This window comes from Hippocampus bargibanti, linkage group LG18 (assembly GCF_051943395.1).
Source record: "Hippocampus bargibanti isolate YZ-2025 linkage group LG18, ASM5194339v1, whole genome shotgun sequence".
Lineage (NCBI taxonomy): Eukaryota > Metazoa > Chordata > Actinopteri > Syngnathiformes > Syngnathidae > Hippocampus > Hippocampus bargibanti.
Window position 1 is genome coordinate 5,736,948 of NC_142751.1, and position 14,764 is coordinate 5,751,711.

At 40.9% G+C, this 14,764-nt stretch overlaps 1 protein-coding gene across 2 annotated transcripts in view; it reads left to right on the forward strand.

Moving 5' to 3' along the window:
* dpysl2b (dihydropyrimidinase like 2b) overlaps nucleotides 1-13,850 on the forward strand; it is a 32,627-nt gene extending 18,777 nt beyond the window's left edge. Inside the window, exons 5-14 of one of the 2 annotated variants that reach the window (XM_089021065.1) lie at nucleotides 179-240; nucleotides 659-739; nucleotides 945-1,013; nucleotides 1,772-1,892; nucleotides 2,129-2,285; nucleotides 2,362-2,503; nucleotides 4,557-4,727; nucleotides 7,531-7,710; nucleotides 7,805-7,973; nucleotides 11,583-13,850. In XM_089021065.1, the coding sequence (XP_088877191.1) occupies nucleotides 179-240; nucleotides 659-739; nucleotides 945-1,013; nucleotides 1,772-1,892; nucleotides 2,129-2,285; nucleotides 2,362-2,503; nucleotides 4,557-4,727; nucleotides 7,531-7,710; nucleotides 7,805-7,973; nucleotides 11,583-11,674 (1,244 nt within the window). In that variant the 3' untranslated portion in view covers nucleotides 11,675-13,850. The remainder of the gene's footprint in view (nucleotides 1-178; nucleotides 241-658; nucleotides 740-944; nucleotides 1,014-1,771; nucleotides 1,893-2,128; nucleotides 2,286-2,361; nucleotides 2,504-4,556; nucleotides 4,728-7,530; nucleotides 7,711-7,804; nucleotides 7,974-11,582) is intronic. The other variant, XM_089021066.1, reaches the window with a different exon arrangement.
* The last annotated feature ends 914 nt before the right edge of the window (nucleotides 13,851-14,764 follow it).

The window sequence follows — 14,764 nt, forward strand, 5'->3', positions numbered from 1 at the left end:
AGTGGCACAATTCAGGCAACACTTGTAATGCGTGTTTGCTGTATGTTTGCGCAGCTCATATGTTTTTCTGTTTCAGCAGGTTATCCTATGAGCATTTTTTGTAATCATAATAACAAATTCAGGTGTTATCATATTTTGTTTTGCACTAAAGTCGTTTTGTCACTTCCTACTTTCTCAGGTATCAACTCATTCCTTGTCTATCTGGCCTATAAAGATCTTTTCCAACTAACTGACACTCAGGTGGGTCCATTAGATTATTTGTGTGTGTGTGTGTGTGTGTGTGTATTACCTTTTTTATTTTTTATTAGCAGAGTTGGCTTTATTCAGTCTCATTTAAACTAATACAAGAGGTTTACCTTTTTTCTTGTATAAAAATAATAATAATAATCAGTTTTATTTTGAAAGATTTAAAAGGACGTTTCTCACCCCAAAGTTGTGCAAAATTAATAGCTCACAAGCATGTTCATTCAAATCAAGCATGATTCTTATGAAACAACACAGCTTATGAACGCTGGGTCCGAGAGGATAATAATTTCATCTGTGCTGTGTGTCATGCATATTGGCATATTTGACAATCAAGCTGACTTTGACTTATTGTTTAAGTGTGGTTCATGTTATGACAAGTAACGGTCAATTCAATTATTTGTCGTGCCCGCAGGTTTATGAAGTGTTTAGCGTGATCCGTGATCTTGGAGCCATCGCTCAGGTGCATGCTGAAAACGGGGACATTATCGCTGAGGTATGTCCTACATGGGTGACCATGAGCACTGTGCTCTTTCTTCATCCCTCTATCACGGCACGACTCAAAATACATTTGCGTTAATCACCAACAACAAATGATGACTAGTCATAGAGGGCATATGCATGCTTAGTCTTTATGTTTAATCTCATCATGTGAAATAAATGGAGTTGCTTGAGCATGCTATTGTATGTGTGTTCGTCAGGAGCAGCGTCGGATCCTAGAGCAGGGCATCAATGGTCCTGAGGGACACGTCTTGAGCCGTCCAGAGGAGGTAAGACACACCCCAGAAAAAAAATGCAATTCGGTAAATGTTCATCAAATGATCAGTTCATGCAGCCCTTGGTTGTTTCACTTGTTATAAAAGTCCTTCAACATCCTTTTCATGGTGAGTATCATGTATTTCAACAGTTTGGTCCTGATTACGGCGCATCGTTTGTGATGAATGCAATGGAATCATGAGAGAGGAAGTGTCTAAGCGAGCTGGCCTCAGCACAACTCCCTAAACGCACTCACTCATTGCATCAAAACTTGAGGCTCCAAATCCAACTTCTTACCATCTTCCCACTCTCACAGAATCATTTCTCATTTCCTGGCTGCAAAAGAAAAGCAGGGCTCTCAATTGCCACGAATAAAGATGATATCTGTTATGCATTTAAAGGAACACACACAACTGAGATGCGTAGTGCAGGATATTTAAAATGATACAACTGATACCATCATGAATAGGATGTACTGTGTTTGCCCTCATTTGTTTAGTTTTCGGCATCCACCTTGTGTTGCGCAACACTTCTGTATTCCGAACACTGTTTGTCCAAATATTACCTTCAATTTCATACGGTTAGAATTAACATAAAAGTTTGGCTGGGAAGCCATTTACTCCACTGTTCCTGGTATATTTGTATTAAATGTCACAGCGAGCAAAGCCTGGTATGAGGATATTTGCCACTCAGAGGCATTTTTTGACCTGACATTCATCATTCATTCTTGTTCAATCGCAAGCATTATTATTATTATTTGCTTATTTTTCAGGTAGAGGCAGAGGCTGTAAATCGCTCGGTGACAGTGGCCAATCAGACCAACTGCCCTCTGTATGTCACCAAGGTAATGAGCAAGAGTGCCGCTGACGTCATTGCTCAAGGCAGGAAAAAGGGTGAGATGCAAAAACACCCCCCAACCTCTCCTTTTTAAAAAAAAATGTAGCAGAATGTCTCTCAGTAGTATATCTTTTGAAAAAGCCAACTTTCAAAGGGATATCTATTTTTGAGAAAAAAAAATAGAAATGACCCACCTAGCAGATGACAGTTATTTTTATGGATGAACATCCCGTGACGTTATAAACTATAACATGGAAAAACTTTTTCATTGATATGAAACTGTCTTGGGCAGGCACCGTTGTCTATGGAGAGCCGATCACTGCGAGCCTGGGAACAGACGGTTCACACTACTGGAGCAAAAATTGGGCCAAAGCAGCAGCTTACGTCACCTCCCCACCACTGAGCCCCGACCCAACCACTCCGGACTATCTCAACTCCTTGCTCTCTTGGTAACGTCATAATCAAAACATTCCAAGGGGATATATCCGGATGATGCTTTCTATTTTCCACTTCCTTTTCTTACAGTGGTGACCTACAGGTGACAGGAAGTGCACATTGTCCTTTCAACACTGCCCAACGCGCTGTGGGCAAAGATGATTTCAGCTTGATTCCGGAAGGTGTCAACGGCACTGAGGAGAGGATGTCCATTATCTGGGACAAGTGTGTGGTATGTGTTGTCACATGTGACGTCACTTCATTCATTTTCATTCATCCATCTTCCGAACCACTTTGTCCTCACTCGGGTCACGGGGGTTGGTGGGGCCTATCCCATGGGGCTTCGGACAGTATGCGGGGGACACCCTGAATTGATTTCCAGCCAATCGCAGGGCACTCAGAAAGACACAACCAACAGCGCTGAGACTCAGACCAAAGGACAACTTTGAGTATCCCCTTAACCTGCCATGTATGTTTTTTGGAATACGGTAGGAAACCCACGCGGGCCCGAGGACATGCAAACACCACACAGTGAGCCGACGTGCTAACCACTCGACTACCGGGCTGGCTTGACATCAATTCACACACTGCAAATAGATGAGAGCAATAGATCAAATCACATTTAACCAGTGGCGGGCCCGTTCGTCACTCCTCGGTCTTCAGTAGTGCTCTGAATCAATCCACTAGAGGGTGCCGTTGGCTAGGAAATAACTTGTGACTTGAAGAAACTTAAAAAAAACGCTGTCCTTAAACTATTTACTATGAATGTGTTCATTCATAATAACCTCATAAAATTGGAATATTTATTGCTATTTTTGTTAGCTTCGGAGCTGTCCAACCTTTCTTAATGATGTCCACCTATTCTTTAAAAGTCCGTCTTGAAAATTGCTAACAGTATCTCTGCAACCAAATCCATCCGAAACAAAAACAAAGTATTGCATGCACAACTCTCATTTCTTATGGAATAATCTAATTGTAACATGCGTATGTTCCCTATTTTTATGCATTTTTATGGTGGCGTCAACATCACATTTTTTTTTTTACATATTGGAATGATAGACAATTATTTGTTTTTTTTACACCCATTAGGTCCCAGTTAGCCGAAATATCAAAGAGTAAATACAAATGCCTGCCTTGCAAGAGTTTGTGTGATAAAACATTTCTGGGTGGAGGTGGCTTGGAACATCTCAATTTACAAAACGTTCAAGTTAACAAATTTCTTCCAGAGCCAATTAATTTCCTAAGAATCAGAATCAGAATCAGAATACCTTTATTCGTCCCGCAATGGGGAAATTTGCAGTCCACAGCAGCAATTGAAGAGGGATGGGGTTGGGGTGGGAGTGAAAGGATAGAAAACAAGATATTCTAAGCATAACAAAATAAAAATGTCAACTGTATACTGTGCAAATGTAGATGTGCAAAAACCGTTCTATAAACAAGACTGTACATAGTGCAGAATCAAGAGATGCATTTAGATATATTGCAACAACCCATATTTACAAGTGTCCAGTTTTTTTTTTTTTTTTTTTTTTTTTTTTCCACATGTGATCATTGGGAATTGTGAAGCCTGACAGCAGTCGGTAGGAACGAGCGGCGGTACCTCTCCTTCTTGCAGCGCGGGTGTAATAGTCTCTGGCTAAAGGAGCTACCCAGAGCTGTCAGGATGGGCAGGAGGGGGTGGGAAGGGCTGTCCGTCATAGCTTTTAGTTTAGCTAGCGTCCGTCTGTTGCCCACCTCCTCAAGAGAGTCCAGCGAGCAGCCCACGACAGAACTGGCCCGCTTGACAAAGCGCTCCAGTCTTTTTCTGTCCCGGGTGGTGATGCTGCCTGACCAGCAGACAATGCCATAGTGGATGGCTGATGCCACCACAGAGTCATAGAAAGTCTTTAGGAGTGACCCCTGAACTCCAAAAGACCTCAGTTTCCTGAGGAGGAAGAGGCGACTCTGTCCCTTTTTGATTAGGGCATCCGTGTTTGTTGTCCAGTCCAGTTTATTGTTGAGAGTAACACCCAGGTACTTGTAGGAGCACCCAGGTACTTGTAGGAAAACCCAGGTACTTGTAGGAAAAACCCAGGTACTTGTAGGAAATAAGTAGAGGAACCAGTGTATTTAAATTCAATTTATTGTATCGTTTGCTGAGCTTAAATGTTAAGCATGCCAATCTTTTCACATTAAATGCACATGCAACTGATATAAAGTATACTGGTACTGTAAATGTCCTTATAAATGTGTCAAAAAGAAGAGTTTGTAAAAATGGCTCACCATCCGTTTGGCATTCATTTTAGGTGACTGGCAAGATGGATGAAAACCAGTTTGTGGCGGTGACCAGCACTAATGCAGCCAAGATCTTTAACCTGTACCCACGCAAAGGTCGTATTTCTGTGGGCTCTGATGCAGATCTGGTACTGTGGGACCCTGATGTCACAAAGATAATCTCCGCAAAGAGCCACAACTCGGTATGTTACTCAATTACCATTTCTCTGTTCCAAGAGCTTTTTAGTCAAGTTCATCACTGCTCTTTTATCTTCCAGAGCTGTGTGATTTGATTATTCAACCCAAACTCAAAATGCCAAATGGAGAACAACGTAATGTAGTTTATTCAATACATTGTAAAAATGAAGATTGTAAAGAGCAATATATTGGGGAGACTAATCAAATTCTCAAAAGACTTTATCAACATCGCAGGGATGATACTAGTGGGCCTCAATCTGCAGTACATATGCGCCTAAAAGCTAGCAACCACTCATTTGACGACAATAAAGAAACGATCCGTATCCGTTCCACACGACGCACAAAGTGACAAAAGAATAACAAAACAACCAAAAAAAGCAAGGCTCGTGAGAGCACTTACCGACGGCTGCCTATTCGGGCGCCAACTTGGACTTTTTCACAAACAGATCCTAAGCCGCCATAAAGGTAGTGATATTCAGTTTTGAATTACACTGCTTATCTTTACAGTTTAGTTTAAAAGAAAAAAAAAATGTCATCATTAACAGTTCAAACTTTTTGGAGGTCCTAGTTGTACATCCAAGTTAGACATGGTCATTATGTCTTGAGAAGGTCTCGCTTGAGAACGGACTTTGGACCCTTGGACTGCCCCAAAGGCTTTCTCCTGTTTTATTAGCTTGCAAGAGAAAAAAGAATGTCAATAATGGAGTTGTGACATTTACAAAACAGTCTGAGCATAAAACATTCCCACGATGCATTTGATCAACATTTAATGAATGAAGCCTTGAATAGTTAGTATGCTGCCTTTGTAGACGTGTTCTTGATTATAAGAGGAGATTTTACAACGGTCTCTCTTCAGAAGGGTGTTGATCTCCCGCAGCAACAGGAGGGTGATGTCATCCTTAAAATCTCCCCCAAAAGTACTTCAACATTGGAATGGTTTTAATTGTTAGCAAGGAGATCCTTGTGTGAGTTTGCATTTGTGGCGTGTCTGCTCTCTAGCCGAAACGGGTTGTTTTTAATGATTTATTTTTAATTTCATCTGCTCGTAAAAATAGTGATGTTCACCATATGTACGGCTTGCTCATTCACCATGTGCATGTGCTAAAACAAGTCTAGTGTATTGCATGACTGATCTCATTTCCGGCATTTCAAAAGCCACCCACTGAATGACCTCAGCTTTCAGAAGCTTTTCAGCATACACAAACATGATATATTTTTGACTATACCTAATTGACCCTGATTGTTCTTGAGGCTTGTGTGCATCATTTCGAACGTGTTGTTATGACAAGTCGGACTGAGACCAATTTGGGGTCAGTGTTCAAGAATATCTCTTTCCATGCTGTTCCAATTTTACTTTTTGCTTGACACTCCACACAGGACATTGACAGATTCTTGAGTAGAGAGGGAGTTTACAGGAGCAAACCAGGTCATGTTGACTGGATGAAATCAATGTGTTTCTGCATTGAAGTTATTTTGGTGTCATATACTGTTTTTTTGTGTGATGAGTCAGTGCAGCTGTAATGAAGCATTAGTGAAGCTTAGGCGGGAGCTGTTGGATGACACATCGAACACAACATGGGAACAACAACACACAGAAAGTCAAGCTTGTCATGTGTTGCTTTGAAATTTGAAAATAAAAAAAAGATTTTCTCTGTGGAGTTTCCGTGTGACATAAACAAGTCGGACTGAGACCAATTTTAAAAGTGAACCCCAGTTAAGAAACGTTTTTGTTGTACTGGGTGTATAAACGTTCTTTTCATCATATATTTACTCAGCACTTTACTTCGGAGACACCCAATCCTCGGATCAGCATCTCCAGTTGGTCCAAAATGCTGCTGCTGCCCATCTTTGAAAACTCATTTTTATTTTTTGGCTTTTGAGTAAACACAAGACTTGATTTTTAGCTTCACAATATTGTGCTTTTTATTACCTTCGTTATTTATTTGGTGTTTAACTCATTCACTGTCAGACGATGTGCATAAATTTGTCCACTCCAGTGCCAGGGTTTTTGTCATTTTCACACAAATTGTAGGACCCAGAGAATATTGAGTTTTAGGACTACACAAATATTCAATTCAGCGTAAGAAACCTTAGACTCTCTTCTTTCATCAGAAAAAAAGAATTAATTCCTAAGATATATGGGCTTGAAATGGGGGCGGTTGTACAAAATACAATATAATACATTGATTTATATAGAGCTTTAGCAACAGCTAAAGCTGTAACGAAGCACTTAACATGGACAAAAGGCAAATGCTGCCCCCTCATGGAAGGGAAAAACATTGCAGGTCTCACCAGCGCTTTATCGGCACCCCCCCGCGAGAAAAAACAAAACCCGAATAAATTTGGGAATGGCGCTCCACGTCACATTTTTCAATTCCTGAGTAAATTGGAAAATTGCAGCGGATGAGTTAATTGTTTGTCATTCTATTATTGGATTGGATTATTATTATTATTATTATTTTTATCCAACAGTTGTTGTTTAAGAATGACTTTTGAATTCAGTTGGGTAGAATTGAGTGGATTTGAAGTTCAAACATATTTTATTCAGCATCAATGTTCTATCTCAAATTTTCCCCATTCGGCCGTTTTGTGACGTAGCCTCCATGTCCAGAATGTACAAAAAGACAAGTTGCACTTACATTCGCAAGAAAGGACAATTTTAAGGCTTCAATGAACCGAGTGTTCACATTTTTGGAATGTTGTGGTTGCCACTGTATGTATATTTCTTTTCAAGTGGATTCATAGCTACGAACGTCATCTCAAAAGGCCATTTCCCCTCCTATGTTCTTGGATGGCTTCCATTTGCAGACTGTGGAGTATAACATCTTTGAAGGAACCGAGGTGCGCGGATGGCCATTGGTGGTGATCAGCCAGGGGAAGATCGTCTTGGAAGAAGGAACCCTCCACACCACTGAAGGTGCCGGCCGCTATGTGGCCCGCAAACCTTTTCCGGACTATGTCTATAAAAGGATAAAAGCCCGCAGCAGGGTACACAACAGTTCAATTCAATGTGTATTTTATTTTATTTTTTATTGCTTTCATTTTGTGTGAAATTTTCTGAATTATGTTTTCCAAACTGCAGCTGGCTGAGTTGAGGGGTGTGCCCAGAGGACTGTACGACGGTCCGGTTTGCGAGGTGTCAGTCACTCCGAAAGCCATGACACCTGCTTCATCGGCCAAGACGTCTCCTGCTAAGCAGCCCAACCAGCAACCAGTGAGGAACCTGCACCAATCTGGCTTCAGCCTCTCTGGTTTGTGGACACCCATCAGATGGATCATCTCTTAAATTGGAATTAGCGAGATTTAAGACATAATACTAAAATTACAATAACCAATTGATGAACCGATAAATAAGATTTATTGAAACAATGTCATTTTTAAGAAGCCGGAAGTATACGCCGAAACATGTCAGGTATTTGAACACCTACAATACACTGTCGCTAAGTAAAGAATATGTTTTAAATTCAAATTAAATGTCATTTTTAATCTTGACATTTTAATCTTAAAGTTATAAATTACATCCTTCCGCTTATTCCTCATTAGGATCGCACGGGTGCTGGAGCCTATCCCAGACGTCTTCGGGCACTGGGCAGGGGACACCCTGAATTGGTTGCCAGCTAATGCCAGGGCACACAAAGACAAACAACCATTCACTCTCACACTCACACCGAGGCACAATTTTTGAGTGTTCAATCAGCCTGTCGTGCATGTTTTTGAAATGTGGGAGGGAACCGGAGGACCCGGTGTTGCGTCGTTTTCTCTGGTTCATGGCTCTTCGCGGTGTTAGAAGATGGTAGTAAAATCAGCAGGAATCAAGGTGATGAACAGAAATATTATTTTAATCTTGGACATCGTGAGGAGAAAGAGGCAGGCCACTGGGGTAGAAGCTTCTGCTCTCCCCCACCCGAGATGTTATTTATACAGAGGGCGGGAATGACATAATTTCAAAAGGGGCCTATCAGCTACGCGATAGAAGGGTTAAATATGATATTAGACTGAAATAAGACTGGTTGAATATGGTACACACGTAATACGTAAGGTTATAAGATAAACTTCACATATATGTATAGCATAAAAAGTTAGACTAAACTAGACAAATACAAATGAGTCGAAAATAAGAAAAATTGAATGTTTAAGAATGTGCATATAAAATAGTTCTATCACCCAGAAAAAACCCACGCAGGCCCAGGTTGAACATGCAAACTACACACAGGGAGGCCGGACTGCGTCTTGGACTCGCGACTTCTGCACTGTACTAACTACTCGATTTCCGGGCCACCCGTTATAAATAACAGGCAGAGCGTTTGACTTTTTTTTACAACTCTTTACACTATTTTAAATTGACAGCAGGGAGTATAATAAGCAAAAAAATCAATTTATTCTGGTTTTGGTGTGTGTTTGTAGGCGTCCTGGACTTTATAAAAGTGCTTCATTGATATTATTATTAATACTATTTTTAATAATAATAATACTTATTCTTATTATTATTATTATTAATAATAATAATAATAATAATAATAATAATAACAATAATATTGTTAATATTATTTTTATTATCATTCATATTATTATTATTAGATTACATAAGACTTTATTAGTCTCACATTCATTATTAATATACAGTGGGGTCTCGGTTTACGAACACCTTGCCTTACGAACTTTTCGGTTTACGAAAGTTACATTTATGAAAATGAAACCTTGTCATACGCACTATTTTCGCGATACACACCCCCCCCCCTACACGGCTGGCGGAGTAATCTTCGGCGGAAGAACGCAAAAGCACAGGACTGAACAGCATCCCAGCCGGCCTACCTTTCCACACCCCCTTTCTATGAGTGCACACGTCGATCGTCTTCAACAATACTTTTTCCGTTATGGGACCGAAAAAGATCCCACCCCACCACGAGATCCCGCTCGTGTTCAGCCGAAGAAGACACAAAACAAAATAACAGTCGAGGAGAAGAAGGAGATCGTTGAGAAACACGAACGAGATGTTTGTGGCGTCGCGTGCGCGCACCGCGGCTGTCATGTGAATCTCAGCCTGACACATCTCCCACGCTGTGTGTAACTTCCCTGAGAGTAACTTTCGACTACAATTCTACAAATGAAGAGCCCGAAATGCTAAGTCCACCTTTGCTACCATCTTTCGCCTTAAAGCTTGACACAAGAGCGTTATTTAGTCGATGCTTCACGTGACTAATGACACCAAAATTGTCACGTGCGAGTTGACAGCTGGGGCGGGGCCGCCGCTCCCGACCTCCGCTGGCCGAAGAAGACACAAAACAAAATTACAGTCGAGAAGAAGAAGGAGATCATTAACAAACACAAACGAGGTGTGCATGTTGATCCCCTAATCACCGATACTGGGACATTTCAACGAGTCGCTGTCACCTCACCAGTGACATGATTACGACGCCTCGCCAGTGTCTTGGACTTGCCAGCACAGGAGTTTGGTGATTGTAAGCCACAATCGCGTATGTTTCTTGCTTTCCGGGATCGCGAGTCAGCCATTTTATTTTGCCTTGCTTGACAGGCTTCTTTTGTCGCGTTTCTTTTGTCGCGTTTTATTCCGCGTCCGTGGAATCATCGGACTCGTGCCTTTTGTTGTAATAAAATCTCTGTCAGCACCTACGAGACTCGAAGTGGATGCAGATGACATCAAGGAGCTTGTTGCTGACCATAATGAGGTCCTCAACACAGAGGATTTGATTTGCCTTCAAGAGGACAAGCCGAAGCAGGCCATTCAGGAGTTTATGTGCAGGCTTTTATTGAACAGTTCCATCCAGAAAAGGCTATGAGAATCATCAACATGATGAATGATAATGTGATGCCTCAGTTTCGTAAGACCTTACAAGTCAGAAAGCAACAGGTGTCAATTAAGAGCCATCAACGACCATCACAAATGTAAATAAAGTGACTATTATACAGTGCAGTGTATTTATTTCATTACAATACAATAGCACATTTATTATACATAGAATAAGGTATGTTGTGTGTAGTTGTAAGGCTTATTTAGTTGAAAATTATATTTTATGGAGACCTGGGAACGGATTATTGTCATTTTAATGGTTTCCTATGGGAAAAAAAAGGATACACACTTTTCGCCTTACACACTCTGTCTCGGAACCAACTAAGTTCGTAAGCCAAGGTCTCACTGTATTATTATCATTCTAATGATAATAATCAGAATAATAATAATCATAATAATCACAATAATCATGATTATTATTTGTTTATGATGATGATTGTTATTATTATCGTAATAATAACAGCAACAACAATAATCAAAATAATTATTATTATGACTATTATGATGATGATGATGATTATATCTATAATAATATAATTAATGTTGTTATTAGTGTTATTGTTGTTATTATTATTATTACTGATCAGACCAAAATGGCTGTGAACATTCGCTGTTGTGTTGCTGTTGAACAAGCAACTCTGCTGTAGTGTTTGCAAGGTTATCTTTCACTGCTCATCATTTCCGGAAATGTTCCTTTTTGATGAAAAATGTTTTTTTGTTTTTTCCCTCACTTCACTTATTTCATCACCCTGCATGATTGTTGTATTGTACCACATTTCTTCTAAATGACTCAGAATCGTGAGAATTACAAGTTTACCATTGAATGAACCAAGTTCACTTGCACACAGAAATTATGTTTGATCAAAACCTAACTCTTCGGTGTGCTTAGCTCTGCACCATTTTAAGATCAACACTTAGACCTATGTTACTGTAGTTTATTTTTAGTGAGGTTGATGATGCATGGCTCTGTACTGAAATACCGATTGATGATCAAATGGTTGCAACAGTGGTTCCTGTAAAATGTCCAACGGGCTTTTTTTTGTCCATGCAGGCGCTCAGGTCGATGACAACATTCCTCGCCGCAACACCCAGCGCATTGTGGCGCCCCCCGGTGGGAAGGCTAACATCACCAGCCTTGGTTAGAACGTTCCACGCATTGCGCGGAGGGTAGGATAAAGGATTTGAGGAAGGGCGGCCGGTTGGTGCTGATGGTTCCACACCGGGACCTTCTCGCGACATCCCGTTTGGCATTTCACATTCTGTGATTTGTAATATTGCCACCGCCTGCCCCCAACCACACATTCTCACTCCCCTCCCTGCTTAAACGTGATTGTCAAGGACAAAAAAAGGGTCTGCCTCACATGAAAGGAAACAATTTTGTGCACTTTTTATTTTGTTGATTAATGTTGTTTTGTTTTCTCTTTCACTCACCATTGGGTAGGCTGATTTAACACAGTTTGGGTCGTTACGGTAAAAGATCAAATGTACTGGATTTTTCAAATTGGGAGCGGCATATGTGGTTCATCTCTACCCAACATGTAATTGATAATCCACCCACAGGACTGTCTTTAATTAAAAAAATAAAGCAGTCTGGGGTTTCATCATTCGCACACTGCTTCGCACATGTTTATCTTTGATTTTTCAGCTGCAAAGTCCTGATGGCTGTTGTAAATGTAGCTTTATGCCTCATCTCGCCATTCCAAGTGGGATGAAAGCGAATTGAGGGAAACATATAACCAAGGAGGGCCATAGAAATGCCTTATTGTCTCGCCACATCATTTAATTCACACAGAAACCGTCAAACCTCCAAATCTTTCAAGCCGTCCATCACCAACCTGTGCATTTCCACATAGAATGTTTCCAGACTCATCAATGTACCCCACTTTCTGTTCTTACTCTTTATGTGCCTGAATCAACAGAAAGGTGTATACATAATTGTTTTGCTCTTCTTTAAGTGAAGGATGTAAGATTAAAAAAAAGGAAAATAGAAAGGATAAACCGATTCAAAGGTGCCAGATTTTGTGCTTTCATTTGAGACCATGTAAAGATGTAATGAGCTCATGATCTTGATGTTTTTTTTTAAAGCTGAATTGTTAAACTGCTCTTTAAGGTCAATTTGTCACTAGTTGCTGAACGTCCGAGCATGTTATTTTTGCGCTTGAAAATGGCGGTGAGCTGATGATGTTCTATGGCTATACTTGTGTGTGTGTGTGTGTGACTAGTGTGCAGTGTAGATGTTGGAGGGATGGACCCCGGCCGGCCACATTTGACATGACCTCCTTTCCCCTCATTTCACTTTTGGGGTATAATGTGTTTTTCATTTTGCCCAGCAATGGATGTGGCATGGTATCTGACTATCATTGCTCCTCCCATCTCCTGACTCAATTTTACAAAACTGTCTTCAGCAGGCATAGTGGTACCTAATTGTAAAGAATGGTGCTTGATGACCTGCACTCTTTTCCATGAATTCAAACAAAAAACAACATTGTGATGAACACAAATGTTCACCAATCTAAAATGAAATGCAATAGAAAGAAGACAAGTCTGTTGCTCAGACACTTTTTCCAGTTTGACACCAACTCTCAGACTCCTACCACCCCTACACCCACCCCACCCCAGTCCCCGACTGTTCTTCCCTTTTCTCTGTTTTTTTTTTTTTTTTGCATTTTGGGGTTGTGTGTGGCTGTTGCCACGCCGACAGAGCTCACCACTCTCATGAGCTGCTAATTGTGTGACTTGTCTAAGTCATGCCAGTCAGAATGGAGTTTCACTTTACCATTAGTAATCCCCCCCCACACACACACACCAAGCACCACTGTTTGCATGTCCCATCCTTCCGTGCACACTACACATGTAAACCACACAGCTTTACTTTTCTAGTCTGCTTGAGTTCTAATGCTATGCCATATTCTGCTAATCCGATATACAGTAAGTGATATGTATGTTCTCAATGTGCTGCAGACTGAGAGGGGATGCTCTTCTGTACAACCGCCTATAATTGTATAGACACCTGACGAGCCCCTTAAACCCCCTTGCCCCCCATTTTGTGGAAGTAAAAATGTGTGACGGTGTTAGTGGCGGTTGCTATGGGGAATCTGGGATGCTTGCTCACCATGTGAAATAAAGTGAGTGGTAATATTTGAAAAAAAAAGTGGAAAAGGCAACTACAAGGACTTCAAAGAATTAAAACAAAAAATGGAAAAACTTTATTTCACTCTAGTTTCTTATGTGTGTTGTGTTTTATGGAATGCCGAAACAAAAGACAAGAATATCAAAGTTTTGTGGAAGAGGCGACTACAATTTTTTCATATCAGAACATTAAAAGGCAAAACATCCATCCATCAATTTTCCGTCACTTATCCGGGTCGCGGGGGCAGCAGCTTTAGAAGGAAGCCCAGACATCTCATCTTCCAGCTCTACCCGGTGGATTCTGAGGCGTTTCCAGGCCAGCTGGGTGACACAGTCTCTGTGAGGATCATTATTAATGAACCAGGAATCAAAAGTAAAAACAAAAAGATTCTTTAATCTTTGGGACGGCACAAAATGTGACTGTCCACCCCGAGGCAGGGGAGAAGAGCCAAGAGGGAAGAGAAGGTGGGGCTTGTTGGGAGAGCTTTTATAAAGACGGACATGATGTGATGGCATGTGAAAGCGGACGGAATGTGACATCATGTATAGGTGGACAGAATGACGTGATGACAGGAAGTCCGAGAAAATAAAACGATGCGAAAGGAAATGGAAAAGATGTTTAAAATGTGTTCGTATAGCGAATTGCCTTCACAGTCTCCTGTCAGTGGGACATGCCTGGAACATCTTACTTAGGAGGCATCCTAATCAGCCACATGTGCCAGCGTTCACTCAACCCGGAGGTAAGTCAAATAGATAGAAATCTAGCTTTCTAGCCAATCGATCGCCAACAGATACCTAGCTAGATAGCCAGCCAGATAGCCAGCCATCTAGATAGTGGATAGCGAGCTAGATAGCTAATAGATAGCAAACAGCTAGCAAATGATGATAATAATAATAATAACAAAATGAAACTTTTAAATGTGATGACATTGCGTTTGTCTATTCTCTTCTATTCTAGATGCGGGTTGAGATGGAGATCGGCCAATAATTTGAGAGCTTTTCCCTTTGGTTCAGCTCCTTATTTACCACGACAGACCGATACAAAGTCAGCATCACAGTAGATGCTGCACCTCCTGCCCTCACTCATCAACAAGACTCCTCCTC